This window comes from Amblyomma mixtum, chromosome 9 (genome assembly GCF_055824585.1).
Source record: "Amblyomma mixtum isolate Tamu chromosome 9, ASM5582458v1, whole genome shotgun sequence".
NCBI classification, from domain to species: Eukaryota; Metazoa; Arthropoda; class Arachnida; order Ixodida; family Ixodidae; genus Amblyomma; species Amblyomma mixtum.
Window position 1 is genome coordinate 87,142,588 of NC_143020.1, and position 19,476 is coordinate 87,162,063.

Genomic DNA, 19,476 nt, shown 5'->3' on the forward strand with positions numbered 1-19,476 from the left:
AAGAAGAAAGGGGGGTGAGTTGACGGACATCATGGTTTTAGCCGGGTGTTTTAACAAAGCCGTAGTTTAGCAAGCTTTATTATTTTTTTTACTGCTACAGCATTATAGTAATAGCATTCCACCAAATTGTGGTGGAATGTGTGTGAAATCTCAGCGAGTGAAGCCTCGGAATGCTTGACGCAAAGTTCCTCGGGTATATATCTGCAAACTTTTTTTCTTTTTTTGAAGGGTGAAATAAAGGAGGTTATTTTTCGTTCAAAACAAAAGTGTATTGAATCAAGTGATTTTTCTATATGTGTTGACAACAATGTTATTGATAGTATGTCTTCTTTTAAATATTTAGGGGTCATGTTTGACTGCCACTTGTCTTGGAATTAACAGGTGCACAGTGTGTGTATAAAGGTTGCGTACGGTTGTTTTACGTTGGCAAAGGCACGGCGGCACTTTCCACCTGCTATTCTTAGATCACTGTATTTTTCGTTATGTCATGGTCATCTCAGTTATTGCAGTGAATCATGGGGAATCACATACAAAACGTATTTATCACCATTGCTAAGACTACAAAAACGTGCCTTGAAAACCATGGGATTACCTTCTTCGAATAGTTCTAACAGTAACATTTTTGACGCAATGCAAATCATGTCATTCACAACCTTACGCGATTACAAAATAGCTCTTATGGTTAATAATATTATAAATACCAACTACCCCTTACCTCTTGGTGCATTCAGTATTCCCGTCCGCAACACTAGACAAGCCAGCAATGGCAATTTTAATCTTCCTATTTGCCATAATGCGTACGGAGAAAGATGAATAGAATTTACAGGAGCGAAAATTTGGAACTCGTTGCCAATTGAAATAAAGCAAGCTAGGAATTTCAAACTGACATGCAAGAAACATTTTTTGGGAATGGAAACAAGGCTACAAAGTTAGTTTTTCTTAAATGTGTTTGTGATTGCTGTTCTATATGTTATTTTGTATTGGACCGCTGACTAGCCTCATTGGCTATCGGTCCAAATATCTGTGTATACATTTTGTTTGTGTTACTCAATGAACACTTCTTGATTCTTCTTGAAAAAGCCATGACTTTCGTGGTGTTAACGTGCGTGGCCTTGATCGCTCCTCGGAATGCACTTGTTAGGAATGACATCAATTTGTGCTGATTTGCCAAATTGAAGCTTTCAATGGTGAAGCTTTCAGGAGTAAGTTTTGTCGGAAGCAAGGATTTTTTTTAGAAATGCCATCTGGGCTCTGGAGCGGAAGGGACAGATGAGAGTTTGGAAGTAGTTGTCAGCCTTCGTCTAGACATCCCATCGTCGCCCTTACCGGGGGCAGAAAAAGGATCTCAATTATATTGCCGCTGTAGTTTAGTTTTGCGTCAGTTGGTATAAGGAGGTTGTAGTGCTTGCTACAACACAGAACACAAAACACACACTACTGAACAGAGCAGCTTTGTCTGATCATCCTTGCAGGAATCAAGCTTGCATCACTTACCTTGGTAAGTCTATACGTGAGCAGAAGGTCTTCTGTAAATCCTAGTGTAAAGCAGGCACTCTGCAGTCGTATACAACATAGAGGAGTATAGACACCTGATGCGTCTTTTCTTCTTTGTAATGATGAGTTAGGCATTATTATACATGGATCACCACAAGTTGTTCTCCTGTGACAGGTAAATAATCTATAATTGAATTTCTTTCTCTTGCTGTTTCGGTTTCAACAGCTGAACAATAGGTGTGACGTCAAAGAGACATAGGTCATTTGAGGCATGAAAAACTGCAATATAATCAGTGCTTCTACATTCATTGTCATTCCAGGTCTTGAGGAACGCTGCCTTCATCACTGTAATGAATTAAAATGATGAAGTAATGATTATACTGCACTTTTTCCATGCCTCACATGACCTGTCACCTCTCTTTGACGCCACAGCCATCGTTCAGCTGTTGAAGCCGAAAAAGCATGGCAGAAATATATGATTATAAATTATTAAGCAGTCGTAGGCAAACAGTGCATGGTGATTCATGCATAGTAGTGTCTTCCACATCATTGTACAGAAGAAAACATGTCACCAAAATTAAGCCGCCTATAGTCGTTGTACGTCAGGGCGCCTTCAGTGCATCATAATTTGCATACGGGTTAGCGCACTGAATTCGAAGGCAGCAGGGAGAAGAATTAAAGCAGTCACGACTGACTGAGAACTTGCACTATTGAAAAATTCGTGAAGGTTTTTCACATTATTGTTCTTTAGAAACTGAAATGAAGCAGAGCAGATCACTGCACGTCAAGCAAACGCGTTTTTTTGCCCGCTTTAATGTCTCTGGATATCAGTTCTTCTGTACAGCCTTTCTCTCTCTTACTGTGAGTGTGTGTGTGTGCCTGTGTGAGCGCGCGCCTTTTTTTTTTTTGCTGAAAATCGCCCGATTTACGTGTTCGTTGAAAGCACACTATTTTTTCGCCCTGGAGTGTATATTGGCCCTGAGGGATCGCAACACCACTTAGGTTTTGTTGTGCGCCCTTAGTGTTCTTTAAAGTATCCTTCTCAATTGCTCCCTAATAATTGCATAGCATGAGTAAGGCTTTCTGTGGGGCTAGTTGTTGTAACTTGCGAGAACGTTTCCACAGGGTAGTTGGTGCATTACCAGAATTTGTTGTTAGGGCAGAAAGGCAGCACAGGAAGGAACGATTATGACAGGTCAGAGCACCGACTAACAATTTATGTTTTTATTTTCAGACCACTTTCTTCTATGCATCAGCTGCTCGTATACTGACAAAGTGAAAGAAAATAATTCCCTCCAAACCTCCTCGTGGGATAATGGGATCTAAGTCGAATTGACATGTTCGTGAGTGAATTCTTTTCTCTCAGTTTGTTGACACGAACATGTTGTGTATAAAAGCAAGTGGTCTGGCTATAAAAACCTGAGTTGTAAATGCTCTGCCCTGTAAAGTTCCTTCCTTCTTGTGCTGTCTTTCTGTGCTAAAAGCTACTTTTTGCAATAATTCACGGCTGGTAAAAATTTGCGCGAAAGAACACACACAGAACAGGGTGCGACAAGAGCACCTTCGTTTTTGCTGTCCTTGTTTATTTAGACTTCTTTTCCACTGTGGAGGTGTGGCGTGTGCGCATGTGGCTTCTCATATCGGCCACGTCCCTGCACCCTTTCCCGCAGTGGGGGCAGTGCAGCCTGTATTGGCGGTAATGCACCACCCGCTCGTGTCTCATGGCGTTGCTGCGTTGCGCGAACCACACCCCGCACTGTGAGCAGGCGTGGGGTCTCTGCCCCGTGTGTGTCAGCAGGTGTCTGTCGAGGTGGCCCCTCTGGGTGAACCCCTTTCCACAGTGGGGACACAGATGCGATTTAGCCCCGCCATCCACAGAGTGGTGCTCCTTGCAGTGAAGCGCCAGATTGGACGTTCGGTTGAAGCGCTGTCCGCAGTCCGCGCACTGGTGCGGCCTCTCCCCAGAGTGCATCAGCAGGTGGCGGGTGAGAAAGTGCCGGCGTGTAAAGCCCTTCCCACACTCCTGGCACACGAAGGGCCGTTCACCAGTGTGGATGCGCATAGAGTGGACCAGCAGATGGCGGGTGAGGTCATGCCGGCGTGTGAAGCCTTTCTCACACTCCTGGCACACGAAGGGCCGCTCACCAGTGTGGATACGCACATGGACGGTGACGTGGGATCTGGGTGTGTGACAATGGAAGAAAATTCCAGTGATGCACTTGTCTGCTAAGGTGCAGCGGTGCGAAAGCATTTCTCTTACTGCTGCTGATTATGTTGCTGCGCGTCAGTTTCTTTATGCCTTTGCCGTTTCTAAGTCTTGTTTTCGCTCTGACTCCAGTTCTACCACTTCCAAGGGTGTAGGTGCCATTGCTAGTGTGTCTAGTATGCACACAAAAGTACTAATTAAATAATTATTTCAATAATTAAGCAATTCATATATTTGACTAAATTCTCAACAAATGTTCAAAGTGGATTAAATAAGTAATTTGGCCAATTCTCATCTAATTAATTTATCAGTATGATGACAATTCAATTTAATTGTTTCTTTTATCAATTCAGGTAATAAATAATTCATAGAGACAATTAATTTTCGTTTACATGTTAAGTAATTAACAGAACACCGAAATACTTCAGCCAATTAACTAACCATTAAATTAATCATTTCGTGACCTAATTCATTCTTGCTAATTAGATAATTATTCAGTCAACTATTCTATTAATTACCCCTATAACGGATGATATAGTTCGTGCGGACACGCTCTGCGAACAGGCCCTGTACACGACACTCATGAGACAAAAATGCTTTCACATTAAAAGAGAGAAGCTGACACAGTAAGCATCCAAGCCTCACTGACGACGCAGAGGATAAAAATTAAGATGTCCACAGCAAGAGTGTTGCCATCCGTGGCCGCGGATCCAGTCCTGCCTTTTCCACACGGCCGTTTCACGCATGCGCACCTCCCCTCCACCAGCCCCAGCCTGAAAACCAACTGCCAGCTCTCGCAGCGTATGCTCAGTTCATGTTAGTGATGGTCGCTTGCGACAGATGACGACTGTTCTCAAACATGCTCTTGCCACTTACCAGGCTCTGTTGGAGCCTCTGAACTGGATTCTCATTTCGTCATCGCCTGTTCTCAACCAGTAGCAATCAAATTTCTGCCTTTCCCCAGAGGGCGCCACATTAAGTCTAAAAGGTGGAGGAGGGCGCAGGATATGTTATATTTTTTCTCTGTAATGCCACAGCATCCTGTTCTAACTCTTGTCAAATCGCGCTATTGCTCCCATCCCCTCCCACCGTTCTTTAATCTAAGTAATGGAGAACAGTTATTTGTTGCAAAGCCGTAGGTGTATATATACATATTAGCAGCACCCAAACGAGGCGAGTAGTCAAACCTGTCTCACTTGTTATCGCTGGAGTAGGGGCAGTAGATGCAACAGTGCCTTCCCTGTGGCCTCTGTGGGTGCTTGCGCTGCCTGTGTATCTCCAGGTGGTCTTGCTCGGAAAACAACTCTCCACATGTGTCACAGGAGAAGACCGAGTGCGGATCAAGTTTGTAGTTTCCATCGTCTGAGTGCAGAAACAACAGACAATTAACAGAGAGCTCATGAACGACCTAGCATGAGGTTCCAGCATCGATCTCCAGTCATCAGAAATTCACACATACAGTGGCTACGTGGTTATGGTGCTCGGCTGCTCATCCAAAAGACGCTAGTTCGATCCCGGCTGCGGCGGTTGAATTTCTTTGGAGGAGAAATTCAAGAGGCCTGTGCACTGTGCAATGTCAGTGCACGTTAAGGAACCCCAGGTGGTCGAAATTTTCCGAGCCCTCCACTACGGCGTCCCAATAGCCTGAGTCACTTTGGGACGTTAAACCCCGTAAATCAAACCAAACACATACAGACGTCCGCAGAAGAGTTGCTATCGCTTTATTTTCATCGCCTTGTGCAATTTCTTGTGCGAAGTACCACTGGTGCACCTCTGTAGTGGCAAGGACAACTGCATGAATGCCGATTGTTCTTATAAGCTACTACCATATCTGGTGCTTGCTTCAAGGTTCGGCTTTTCCGAAGGTGACAAAAGAGTGGAGGAAATCAGTGTTTATGAGAGTGACAGCGCCGAGGGGAGGTGAGGGTTGGCGGCTACCACCCCGTAAACCTGGCGGACCTTATTAAACATTTGCCCAGCGCTTCCGAGAGACACTGAAGAGGAGGATGTTATTAGATAATGTAGGCCTTGTAAGGCGCTCTCCATGGCAGGCGATATATACCAAGTGTTTCAGGAAAGCATGGCACTGATTAAAAATATAGATTTCTGAGGTAACAGTATGGCTTCTGTGTCATAGTAATAGCAGGTGTGAATGGACATCAGAACAGTGATGAATTGTTTTAACTAGGGAGTTGATGATTTTAATTGTAACAGTTAATTTTCTATTCCCATGGCCTTTTCTGCCAAGCCTCGATTGGCTCTGCGAAAGCAGCAAGCAGCAGTGAGCGCCACTGACACTTGAGTGTACTCTAAAGAACGGACAAGACGGAAGCCAACAGACACTAAATCCAAGGAGTGTAAGGAAATTTTTTTAATTTGTGATGTTTATCAATGAAAGATTAGTTTAAAGATAACATTTTAAAGATAATTCATTACAACGCAGAAGAAAAACAACCACAAGTCACCGGTTAGATCAGAACCCATGGCCTCCGAATTTCATGTCCGGTGCTCTGCCAATTGTAGAACCTTAGTTATCTGTAATGAAAAACTACTGCCGGAATAGTGCCACACCTAGACAGGTGTTCAAATATGTTTGTAGGCTGGCAGTCCACTGTGTTGCCACATGTTCAATTTTTTTTTATTTTACCATACAGTGCTCTATTTTGTGCTTTTTGTTACACAAGGGGGAAGAGAGTTGGAATTTACAATGTATTTTGATGTTCCTTCCCCAACCTTCTGTTAACCAAAGAATATTACTATCGTATAATTTATTCCATTAACAAATACATTGCAAGCAAAGGAGCAACCCTTGCTGCTATCCACAATTATTTTAAAAAAGAGAGGGATGAAGATGTATTGTGGTTTCGATTTCGAGTCCAAAAGATTACTCGCCTCAGATTGCGCTCAATTAGCGGTGCTGAGTCTATTCAAGGGGCCGCGCTCAGAATAAATGCAGCTCTCTCAATGTCGGTCAGCATCTGCGTCCCTGTATCTCTCTTCAGGCCGCTGTCCCGGCGTGCCCCAAGCTGCTTCGGAAACTTCGTGGCGGCCACGCCAACACAGTTGCTCCCTTCCCTTACAGTGCGTTTCAGGTGTCCACTGAGATGTGAGACAGATAATGCGTGATTTCCTTTCCTAAAAAACCAGTTTTCAATTTGCCAATATTCCAACATTGACAGAGACACGCATTTTCCCTTCTGCATATGAAGCAAGAAAGCGGCGTTAAAAAGAAATCAAAGAACTATCTCGGCACTTCACAGTATGTGGCAGTTCTTTGCATACTCATGGCAGTTGGACTTTGTTGGAGGTTTAGCTAGAGCCGGTTTCGGTTTCGTAAATTCAGGATGCAGTGGTTTCCATTCTGCAAAACTACAGTAAAGAGTCGTGTGTGTTTTCGGCAATTCTTTTTTGTTTGTATCTCCATTTATGCTAGCAATCAGTGATGTCTGTTTTTGTGCATGACTGTGTGTCGTTGATCCTGGCCCGAAAAAAGTTTGGAAAGGGTTCCTGCCACGTGCGTGTCGACAGCGATGTAGGAGGGCTAGATCGCTCGTGACACGCACAGAAGTACGTCGTAACCATGTGACAACATATTAAACAAAAGGGCGCATACAATCGACAAAAACTTTTAGAATATTCAGTTACAGCCTAAATACTCACCTGTAATAATACAACTGTTAGGTTTTGTTCTTATATTTAGTTGAAATGTTTTTAAAATTTTTTTAAAGCGCATGAGTTCAGGCGACTCGGTGGCCATGGCGTGAGGTGGAGTTCGCACACATGAACGAATTTCGTCCAGGCTGTCGGCTCGAAGGCATTTAGTTCGTCCATACATTTATACTCTATGTTGAGCAAGCGTACACGACAGCATACCCCATACCGTGCTTTTACCCATGTTTTTACCTCCCTGTCGGACTCTGACTTGGGGGCTCCGGATCTTCTGCTGGCCAACATTCTACGTCTCTGTGAGGAAAACAAGTTGTCGCGCACTTCGGGTCCTCGATCGGCCCCATCGCAGTGAAGAAAGGTCGGCACCAAGTGTGTCTGTTGTCGCCACTCGTATATTCTATATGGCGAGCATCGAGTGAGAGCTGCTTAGGTCGGAGATGGTTTCCGCCTCAGCTGGCATGGATTACGACTGCTGACTGCCGGGTAAAGCCTTCGCGGACGATCTGGTACTGCCAGTGGAATACCCCCCAAAGGATTTTCAATTGCTGCTAAACAACTGCCGGAATGTGGTTACTCGTCTGAACCCATGGCTCAGTTCCAAGAAGACTGTGGTGTTCTGTTCGGCTGGAACCAACACGGCGGATTAAGAATTAACCTTGGAAAAGAAGTCCATCGCCCAGAATTTATAGTTCCGATGTCTGGGAGTGGAGATGTTCGCTGAAAACCCGTTACGGCCTTCATAAGGCTACTGACAGGGTGCCCTTACCTGCCGTGGCGCCGATTTCATCAGACAGTGGAGAGCACGCTATGCTGAATGTGTGGGCAAGCAGACAAAACTGCGGAACGCCTGGCTCTCTGCTGCCAAAACCTTTCTAGTCCACCATGGATGACAAATTCTACAGGTGTTTGGGTCTCCATTTGACGCCCAGCTAGAGGTACTGGATCGCGATCACAGCAGCAAACGTAATATCCGAGCCCCAGTGGAGACCATCGAGAAGCACCTTGCTGGGTGGTGGGTGCTGTGTACAAACGATACTAGGAGCACCTCTAAAAAAACTGGTTTGGGGTGTCGTGAGGAAGCTGTCAATAAAATGGCCACCAAGATTACGATGTGCTGCTGTCATTGCTGTTCCAGTTGTATGTGTGTTTTCATGCGTGTGCATACATTCTGTGTAGGGAGTGGCTAGATGTGTGTGCATGTGTTTGTGTACTCTGGCTGGGCACCGCACCAGCTGTGCTCATCTGATTCAAAGGACAAAACCACAGTCATAGTCATCATCAGGCTGTCTTGACTAACTCGGCTCCCACTGTTCCACCGGGGTGAAAGAATTATCATGCAGGATCTCAGAATATTTGGAGTGTATAGCAATTTCATGGAGTGCAATTTCTAACTACATAGAGGGCTTCGATGCCACACTGCGCTCGATGCCGCTGTGATGCTTCAAGCTATTGAAAGCAAAGAAAGTTCCCTGTGCCCGTGCCTCAAAATTGTTTTTTTTTTGGTGGTTATGAAAATTCCGTCATGCCTTCCAATACGAAAGATCTGAATTGCTCTGGAGCCAGACCGCTTGTCAGGCTTTCATTGGTTACTGTCACATAAAGGAAGGCGCATATCTGCACATGTTTCTGTAAATAGGCTCTCCAGCAGTGCAGCCTGGAATGAAAGCCTTTCTACCCAACTTTTGTTTTTCAAACGAAGGCAGCTTCTGACTGATCCTTTGCGCATTCTCATGCGCTCACCAACCCCGACCATGAATCTTGTCAACCAATCTTTTGGTCTTGAGCTGTTGCCTAGCAACAGTGACACCACATTAAGTTTGTTGTGTGTGAAATATATAATAAAATAAATATTGCTGCAACTGAAATTGAACCTGCAGCGGCGTGAACAGAGCAGCTTCACTGGCCAGTGCTCTAGAGTACTGTGCTATCGCCACAGCCGATCACGCCTCATGTTAAATTGCAACACACCCTTGCACACTGCATTGCACATTGTCGTCTTCATCAGCTTTCAGGCGCGAATAGATCGGATCACCTTATCCTCAATCAGAGCTTAACCTAGTCTGATATCCTTGCCAGACTTGCTGACGACTCAGCAAAGCAAGACCATGAGCCAATCAGCCTAAACACATGCCTTTGCACGTCTATTCAGGTGAGCTATGTGAAAACTCTATCGTTTTTAAGTCTATGTTGATCATTATTTCTTGTGTGACAAAGTGAAAACTGCAGTTGGAAATGGTGCATTGCGTATCTTGGCTGCACATATGAGGATGTAGGTGCTGATGTAAAATGTGTAAACTGGGTGCAGGTAGCTTTGGGTTCTGTTTTTCGAAATGCTCAAGCAGATTCTTGTAGGGTATTAACAAGGAAAAGCTACGTACCACATTTGCCAAGCTTTGTCTTTGCAAGTTTCTTTTCTTTCTCGAGTCCTTTTCACAAAATTGTTTTCCATCTGCTGTTCTATCTACTCCTCCAATCTGAACCACTGGGTCAGCGGCCTTACTGCGGCACTTGGCTAGGTCGGTAGGATTTGAGTCAAGGATAAATCCAGAAATCCTCAATATCTGTGCATTGCACGTGCACACTAAAGAACACCAGCTGGTCTAAATTAATCTTGTGTTCACTGCTATGGTGTTCCTAATAGCTAACATGTCACTGAGGGATGTTAGGTCACATAGTTTACAATTTAATATTTTTTTTTCAAAAGTCTAGGGAGCTCAGTTAGTCTTGCGTCTGATGAAGTTAAAGTACAATCCCCCATAGGAGAGTAGGGATGCATTTACACGCATTCGTGTTTAAGTGTTATGTATGATGGGTGATCAGAGCAGAGCACAAAACTGCATGGGAACACTTAATTTCCTCATCCTCGTTGTCCTTCAAAAGGATAGAGCAGACCAAAGAAAGCTCTGAAACATCTGTGTTCTAAGGCACTTTAGCTGAGTCCCAGAGCCAAAAACTCTTTGCTCATATGACGTATTTTGCAGTTTTTCTAGTCACTTCAGTATGCCTGTAGTGCCAAATTTAAGAGAATAATGTTGCTTGGTTGGTGGAAAGACTCTTCGGAAAGCTGAAGAAAAAAACTAAGCCAGATTGCACCCTCTGTAAGAATGATGACACAGCGATGCTCTTTGAGTTTGCTTCCACTAAGTTTACCATGATTATACTTGTCATTTTTATCTATGTCATCTATAGTACCACCCCCCCCACCCAATATCAATGACCATTCAGTCATCAGAACCTACAAGTGTTTATTTCTGTACCACCCCCAGACAGACACCTGACATCTCCCCCCCTCTGTCACAACTAATACAACAGTTGTCCTCTGCATAACACAACACAGCCAACCCTGCTGGCACCAGATGACCCCTATTTCTCTCTTTCTTCTTTCACTCACACCTTCCTCCCTTCCCTTAGGATGCTTTCCTCAAAAGCCAATTATAATTTTCTCTTTCTTCATTTATTCCCTCCCTCTCTCCTTTATCCCTTCTCTTATGGGGCAGTTCAGGTGTCCCCAGAGATGTGAGCCTACTGCCCATTTCCTTTCCCTAAAAACCAATTCTCAATTTCCTCTTTCTTCATTTCTTCTTTCACTCCCTCCTGTATCTGTTCTCTTGCACTGTTCAGGTGTCCCCAGAGATGAGAGCCTACTGTCCATTTCCTTTCCTCAAAAAACAATTTTCAGTTTCCTCTTTCTTCATTTCTTCTTTCACTCCATCCTTTATCTATTCTCTTGCACTGTTCAGGTGTCCCAAGAGATGTGAGCCTACTGCCCATTTCCTTTCCTCAAAAACCAATTTTCAATTTCCTGTTTCTTGATTTCTTCTTTCACTCCCTCCTTTATATGTTCTCTTGCACTGTTTAGGTGTCCCCAGAGATGTGAGCCTACTGACCATTTCCTTTCCTCAAAAACCAATTTTCAATTTCCTGTTTCTTCACTTCTTTCACTCCCTCCTTTATCTGTTCTCCTGCACTGTTCAGGTGTCCCCAGAGATGTGAGCCTACTGCCCATTTCCTTTCCTCAAAAAACAATTTTCAGTTTCCACTTTCTTCATTTCTTCTTTCACTCCCTCCTTTATCTGTTCTCTTGCACTCTTCAGGTGTCCCAAGAGATGTGAGCCTACTGCCCATTTCCTTTCCTCAAAAATCAATTTTCAATTTCCTGTTTCTTGATTTCTTCTTTCACTCCCTCCTTTATATGTTCTCTTGCACTGTTCAGGTGTCCCCAGAGATGTGAGCCTACTGACCATTTCCTTTCCTCAAAAACCAATTTTCAATTTCCTGTTTCTTCACTTCTTTCACTCCCTCCTTTATCTGTTCTCCTGCACTGTTCAGGTGTCCCCAGAGATGTGAGCCTACTGCCCATTTCCTTTCCTCAAAAAACAATTTTCAGTTTCCACTTTCTTCATTTCTTCTTTCACTCCCTCCTTTATCTGTTCTCTTGCACTGTTCAGGTGTCCCAAGAGATGTGAGCCTACTGCCCATTTCCTTTCCTCAAAAATCAATTTTAAATTTCCTGTTTCTTCACTTCTTTCACTCCCTCCTTTATATGTTCTCTTGCACTGTTTAGGTGTCCCCAGAGATGTGAGCCTACTGACCATTTCCTTTCCTCAAAAACCAATTTTCAATTTCCTGTTTCTTCACTTCTTTCACTCCCTCCTTTATCTGTTCTCCTGCACTGTTCAGGTGTCCCCAGAGATGTGAGCCTACTGCCCATTTCCTTTCCTCAAAAAACAATTTTCAGTTTCCACTTTCTTCATTTCTTCTTTCACTCCCTCCTTTATCTGTTCTCTTGCACTGTTCAGGTGTCCCAAGAGATGTGAGCCTACTGCCCATTTCCTTTCCTCAAAAAATCAATTTTCAATTTCCTGTTTCTTGATTTCTTCTTTCACTCCCTCCTTTATATGTTCTCTTGCACTGTTCAGGTGTCCCCAGAGATGTGAGCCTACTGACCATTTCCTTTCCTCAAAAACCAATTTTCAATTTCCTGTTTCTTCACTTCTTTCACTCCCTCCTTTATCTGTTCTCCTGCACTGTTCAGGTGTCCCCAGAGATGTGAGCCTACTGCCCATTTCCTTTCCTCAAAAACCGATTTTCAATTTCCTGTTTCTTCACTTCTTTCACTCCCTCCTTTATCTGTTCTCCTGGACTGTTCAGGTGTCCGCAGAGATGTGAGCCTACTGCCCATTTCCTTTCCTCAAAAAACAATTTTCAATTTCCTTTTTCTTCATTTCTTCTTTTGCTCCCTCCTTTTCCATTCTCTTGCACCGGTCAGGTGTCCCCAGAGATGTGAGCCTACTGCCTATTTCTTTTCTTCAAAAACCAATTTTCAATTTCCTGTTTCTTCATTTTCTCACTCCCTCCTTTACCTGTTCTCCTGCATGGTTCAGGTGTCCCCATAGATGTGAGCCTACCATCAGTTATCCATACTCCACATTACTCGCTGTGCACTTTTCTTGATTTTACCTAGAATTTCCTTACCTCTGCTTGCTCACAAAGCGATTAGGATCTCTTCATACCCTTTACCTCTACTCTGGCATTTTACTTTGCATGCTACACTGCACAGTCCTTATGTGAAATTCCACCCCCTTGATAAAGGCCTCAATTCAGGATATTTGCCAAGTGCGTTTCATCCTACTCATCTCATAAAAGTGCGACTCTCTGTTCCACTTTATTATACTATACACATCACGAGAGGCACGTTTTGAAGACAATGTCATGTGCCTGCGCATGCTTAAGAACAATAAACGTTTTCTCTGACTTTTGGCCTTGTTGCATTGTCTTACTTTTTCCACACTAAAATGAACAAGAATACGCTGGACGGTCCCCACCACAGTTCACACAATATGTTAGAAGGTGGAAGTGATCTGGGCTAAATGGTGCTGTTGGTTCCCAAAATTTCCAAATTGCCTCTGTTCACATAAACTCGGTTCCAGGGGCAGATTTATGCCTGGATGGGGAGGAAACTCTTTCCCAAGCAAAAAATTTCACATAGACAATCCAAATTGAACCCCATTTTTTAGACAAAAAAGGCTCATAAATACATTGCCCAAATGGGATTCTCCCCCCAAACCACCTCCTCCAAGAATGACCGATAAGCCTGCCTTTGCTTGCCCATGCCCATATTCATAACTAATGCCAATGGGGTGAGGAGCTCTCTTCATGCCCGATGCGATATTTGTTTTAGGAAGAGGCGTCAAACTAAATTTAGAAATCAGCATTTTATTTTTGTCACATCACATGATTATTTTTTACACAGCCATTACAAAATGGTATTGTGAACTTGGACATTTCCCTTTTACAGACATAACACTTTTCTAGCATAAAAATTTGCTCCGTGTTTAGAGACTAGTGCGTTGTTAATGTTTCTCTTACGGTACTGAGTTTTCGTAGATTTGGGCTGAGCCCGACAAAAAAGAGATCGCTTCTGCAGCCAAATTGTTCTTGCTTTAAATTTGCCAGCACGCTGTATTAGGCGAGTTAGACATAGTTCATCTTGAAGACCAGCCCAAAACAAAGGACCGATGAAAGAGATGACATGGGCACTGCATAACAAACTGAAGGTTTAATGGAAAACTCAGGAAATAAATAGGGTGAAAACGCGTGAAGCCTAAAACGAAACAAAACCAGAAAAACATCAAGAATTACACTACAGATGAAAGACACTTATCAAGGAACACTGTCCGGTTTCTCTGCAAAGCAACAGACAGTTTTGCCACACGCGAATTGGAGCTCTTAGCGATGCAATATGCTTCAAAAATTTCCCTGGTAAGGTAAGGAGGTTAAGGAGGGGGAGGTAAGGTAGGGTAAGGAGGAAGGTGGGAGTGAAAGCAGAAAGAGAGAAATAGGTGTCTTCTGCAGCCAGCACGGTTGGCTGTGTTGTGTTACACAGAGGACAACTGTTGTATTACTTGTGACACAGGGGGGGGGGGGGGGGAGGGATGTCAGGTGTCTGTGGGTGGTACAGAAGTAAACAATTGTACGTTCTGATGACTGAGTGGTCATTGATATCGGGGGGGGGGGGGGGGGGGTGGTACTATAGATGACATAGATAAAATTGACAAGTATAATCACGGTAAACTTAGTGGAAGCAAACTCAAACAGCATCGCTTGTCATCATTCTTACAGAGCATGTAATCTGCTTAGTTTTTTTTCAGCTTTCCGAAGAGTCTTTCCGCCAACCAAGCAACATTCTTCTCTTAAATTTGGCACTACAGGCATACTGAAGTTTGGTTTGGTTTATGGGGTTTAACGTCCCAAAGCGACTAAGGCTATGAGAGACGCCGTAGTGGAAGGCTCCGGAAATTTCGACCACCTGGGGTTCTTTAACGTGCACTGACATCACACAGGACGCGGGCCTCTAGAATTTCGCCTCCATCGAAATTTGTGCAAAATACGTCATATGAGCACAGAATTTTTGGCTCTGGGACTCAGCTAAAGTGCCTTAGAACACAGACGTTTCAGGAGCTTTCTTTGGTCTGCTCTATCCTTTCGAAGGACAACGAAGATGTGGAAATTAAGTGTTCCCATGCAGTTCTGTGCTCTGCTCATGGCGCTTCTCACCCTCCACACATAACACTTAAACGCAAATGTGTGTAAATGCGTCCCTACTCTTCTATGGGGGATTGTACTTTAACTTCATCAGACGCAAGACTAACTTGAGCTCCCTAGAAATTGGAAAAAAAAAAGTAAATTGTAAACTATGTGACTTGACATCCCTCAGTGACACGTTAGCTATTAGGAACACCATAGCTGGGGACACCAGATTAATTTAGACCCCCTGGGGTTCTTTAGGGTGCACGTGCAATGCACAGCAATTGAGATTTCTGAATTTCTCCTTGACTCAAATCCTACTGACCTAGCCAGGTGCCGCGGTAACGCCGCTGACCCAGTGGTTCAAATTTGAGAAGTAGATAGAACAGCAGCAGGAAAAACAATTTTGCGAAAAGGACTCGAGAAAGAAAAGAAACTTGCAAAGACAAAGCTTGGAAAATGTGGTACATAGCATTTCCTTGTTAATACCCTTCAAGAATCTGCTCAAGCATTTCGAAAAACAGAACCCAAAGCTATCTGCACCCAGTTTACACATTTTACATCAGCACATACATCCTCATATGTGCAGCCAAGATACGCAATGCACCATTTCTAACTGCAGTTTTCACTTTGTCAGACAAGAAATAATGATCAACATAGACCTAAAAAGGATAGAGTTTTCACATAGTTCACCTGAATAGACGTGCAAAGGCATGTGTTTAGCCTGATTGGCTCATGGTCTTGCTTTGCTGGGTCGTCAGCAAGTCTGGCAAGGATATCAGACTAGGTTAAGCTCTGATAGAGGCTTTAGGTGATCCCATCTATGCGCGCCTGAAGGCTGAGAAAGACGACAATGTGCAATGCAATGTGCAAGGGTGTGTTGCAATTTAACATGAGGCATGATCGGCTGTGACGATAGCATAGTACCCTAGAGCATTGGCCAGCAAAGCTGATCTGTTCACGCCGCTGCAGGTTCAAATTCCAGTTGCAGCAATATCTATTTTATTATTTATTTCACACACAACAAACTTAATGTGGTGTCACTGTTGCTAGGCAACAGCTGAAGACCAAACGATCGGTTGACAAGATTCATGGTCGGGGTTGGTGAGCGCATGAGAACGCGCAAAGGATCAGTCAGAAGCTGCCTTCGTTTGAAAAACAAAAGTTGGGTAGAAAGGCTTTCATTCCAGGCTGCACTGCTGGAGAGCCTATTTACAGAAACATGTGCAGATATGCGCCTTCATTTATGTGACAGTAGCCAATGAAAGCCTGACAAGCGTTCTGGCTCCAGAGGAATTCAGATCTTTCGTATTGGAAGGCATCACGGAATTTTAATAACCACCCCAAAAAGAAACAACTTGAGGAACGGGCACAGGGAACTTTCTTTGCTTTCAATAGCTTGAAGCATCACAGCGGCATTGAGCGCAGTGTGGCATCGAAGCCCTCTATGTAGTTAGAAATTGCACTCCATGAAATTGCTATGCACGCCAAATATTCTGAGATCCTGCATGATAATTCTTTCACTCCTGTGGAACAGTGGGAGCCGAGTTAGTCGAGACAGCCTGATGATGACTGTGGCCTTGTCCTTTGAATCAGATAAGCACAGATGGTGTGGTGCCCAGCAAGAGTACACAAACACATGCACACACATCTAGCCACTCCCTACACAGAATGCATGCACACGCATGAAAACACACATACAACTGGAACAGCAATGACAGCAGCACATCGTAATCTTGCTGGCCATTTCATTGACTGCTTCCTCACGACACCCCAAACCAGTGTTTTTAGAGGTGCTCCTAGTATCGTCTGTACACAGCACCCACCACCCAGCAAGGTGCTTCTCGATGGTCTCCACTGGGGCTCGGATATTACGTTTGCTGCTGTGATCGCGATCCAGTACCTCTAGCTGGGCGTGAAATGGAGACCCAAACACCTGTAGAATTTGTCATCCATGGTGGACTAGAAAGGCCTTGGCAGCAGAGAACCAGGCGTTCCGCAGTTTTGTCTGCTTGCCCACACATTCAGCATAGCGTGCTCTTCACTGTCTGATGAAATCGGCACCACAGCAGGTAAGGGCAGCCTGTCGGTAGCCTTGTGAAGGCCGTAACTGAATTTCAACGAACATCTCCACTCCCAGACATCGGAACTTTAAACACTGGGCAAAGGTCTTATTTTTCAAGGTTAATTCTTAATCCGCCGTGTTGGATCCAGCCAAACAGACAACCACAGCCTTCTTGGAACTGAGCTGTGGGTTCTGACGAGTAACCACATTCTGGCAGTTGTTTAGCAGCAATTGCAAATCCTTGGGGGGTATTCCACAGGCAGTACTAGATCGTCCGCGAAGGTTTTACCCGGCAGTCAGCCGTCGTCATCCATGCCAGCTGAGGCGGAAACCTACTGCGACCTAAGCAGCTCTCGCTCGATGCTCGCAATATAGAATATACGAGCGGCGACAACAGACACACTTGGTGCCGACCTTTCTTCACTGCGATGCGGCCGATTGAGGACCCAAAGTGCGCGACAACCATGTTTCCTCACAGAGACGTAGAATGTCGGCCAGCAGAAGCTCCGGAGCCCCCAGGTCCGAGTCCGACAGGGAGAAAAGCACGGCATGGGGTACGCTGTCGTGTACGCTTGCTCGACATCGAGTATAACCGTATGGGCAAACTAAATGCCTTCGAGCCGACGGCCTGGACGAAATTCGTTCATGTGAGCGAACTCCGCCTCACACCATGGCCGCCGCCTCACCTGAACTTATGCACTTTAAAAACATTTCAACTAAATATAAGAACAAAACCTAACAGTTGTATTAGTACAGGTGAGTATTTAAGCTGTAACTGAATATTCTAAAAGTTTATGTCGATTGTATGCGCACTTTTGTTTAAATATGTTGCCACGTGGTTATGATGTACAGTCTTTGTCAAAAGTTTAGAACCCAGGGGGTTCACTTCCAAGCTTTATAGTGGGACTCCAGGAGCATTCATGGAAGTCCTACCTACTGCAGGAGGCAATGCCAGAAATCTTCTCATGTCCAGAAAATTTGGAGTGCTAGAGATCCATTAAAAACGACACAGTGTGGCCCGAAAGAAAACCCCCTGGGCTTCAAACTTTTGACAAAGGCTGTACTTTGCTGCGTGTCACGAGTGATCTAGCTCCCTGTTGACACACGCATGGCAGGGGCCTCTTTCAATTTATGCACAGCTGTTTTCTTTGAAAGTTGCGTCAATCTGGTAGCCACGAAATGTATTAATTGCGGGAACGTACAAGCGAGATGTATTTTCAAACAAACAGCTCAGGAGGAAGGCAGTGAAAAAAAAATTTCAGGGGCACTTTGGCTTTCTAAAGTGGTGCAAGGCCAAGCGTTTCCTGGCGCAGTTCTTTAGTTATTTATTTTTTATTTATCATATTTTATGTCTTATTTTTCTTTTTATTTCCATTTCTTTTTTATTTCATATTTATTTTTCATATTTGATCTTTACTTTTTGTTTCTTTTTAAATTTTTTTTAATTTTTTTACTTACGTGGCAGTGAAAAAAGAAAGAGGGACCGTAATGAAGAAACTGAAATTGTATTTGAGGAAAGGTAATTTCGCAGAAACTGTCTCACATATCTCGGTGGACACCCGTCAAAACGCAGACACATCTGTTGACACGGCTGCCGACACGGATTGCTAACGACAGCATGAGGCATTAAAGGCTTTCGCCTTAATAGTTCACTCACCCAGCTTCAGCTCGAAGCTCTCTTTGATGTTCGCGTACCGCGATTTCTCCGAAAGGCTCTGCCATTCTCCGTCCGTGAAATCTTGACGAATTTCTGCAAAGTCGTCTTCGTTCGCCATCTCTATCAAAGCACGACAGTCTCAGCAAAGATCTCCCTCAACTTCCGTGCGCCAACTGACGCTCGGAGAGGCTTCCGGCTGTTTGAACGCAGAGCGGTTTATGCAAGGAGAATACAGCTTAGGCACGCAGAATCAGTTTAGCTTTGCTATCACGCAACTAGTAATTTTTTCTAAAGGTTTTGTGATAAACGTTCCGTACACTGATCGTGTATTATGAGCACACGATTACAAATAATTACAAAGCCATGCAGTGGTTGACGAGGTCTTCATCTGGCCACATTGTCACTCAGGCAACAACGACAAGATTGATGTAATCAGTCTATTTTGACTTTTTATTACGGTGGTGGGATGAATGTGGGAGGCCCATTTGGTCGTGTTGTTGTGTGGTAGTATGTTGAGTCTCTGGGATCGCGCCTCGATCTTATTTTCACCGCATGAAACATAGCGCGAGCACCAGCCGCGCCGTAGCCGCTTGTTTGAACAGCACGCGCATTTTAAGGCGAAAGCCTTTAATGCTTCATGCTGTCGTTAGAAATCCGTGTCGGCAGCCGTGTCTGCGTCCGTGTCGGCAGCCGTGTCCACAGATGTGTCCGCGTTTTGACGGGTGTCCACCGAGATATGTGAGACAATTACTGCATAATTTCCTTTCCTCAAATACAATTTTCAGTTTCTTCATTACGGCCCCTCTTTCTTCTTTCACTGCCACTTCCTCCCTTCCTGTACGGCGCAGTTAAAGTGTC

At 44.3% G+C, this 19,476-nt stretch overlaps 1 protein-coding gene across 1 annotated transcript; it reads right to left on the reverse strand.

Moving 5' to 3' along the window:
- Positions 1-3,076: 3,076 nt before the first annotated feature.
- Positions 3,077-18,864, reverse strand: LOC149330017 (uncharacterized). Its single transcript, XM_089560728.1, has 3 exons — positions 18,619-18,864; positions 4,897-5,062; positions 3,077-3,674 (listed from the first exon to the last, which is right to left on the reverse strand). Exons 1-3 carry the CDS (start codon positions 18,734-18,736, stop codon positions 3,077-3,079), a joined length of 882 nt encoding a protein of 293 aa, XP_089416854.1. The 5' UTR covers positions 18,737-18,864.
- Positions 18,865-19,476: the final 612 nt, after the last annotated feature.

Coding starts and splice junctions, on each gene's coding strand:
- LOC149330017 (XM_089560728.1), bottom strand. CDS start 18,736: ATGGCGAACGAAGACGACTTTGCAGAAATTCGTCAAGATTTCACGGAC. Junction 5,063..18,618: donor GAGCTTCGAGCTGAAGCTGG/GTGAGTGAACTA, acceptor TTCTGCACTCAG/ACGATGGAAACTACAAACTT. Junction 3,675..4,896: donor CCCTACTCCAGCGATAACAA/GTGAGACAGGTT, acceptor TCACACACCCAG/ATCCCACGTCACCGTCCATG.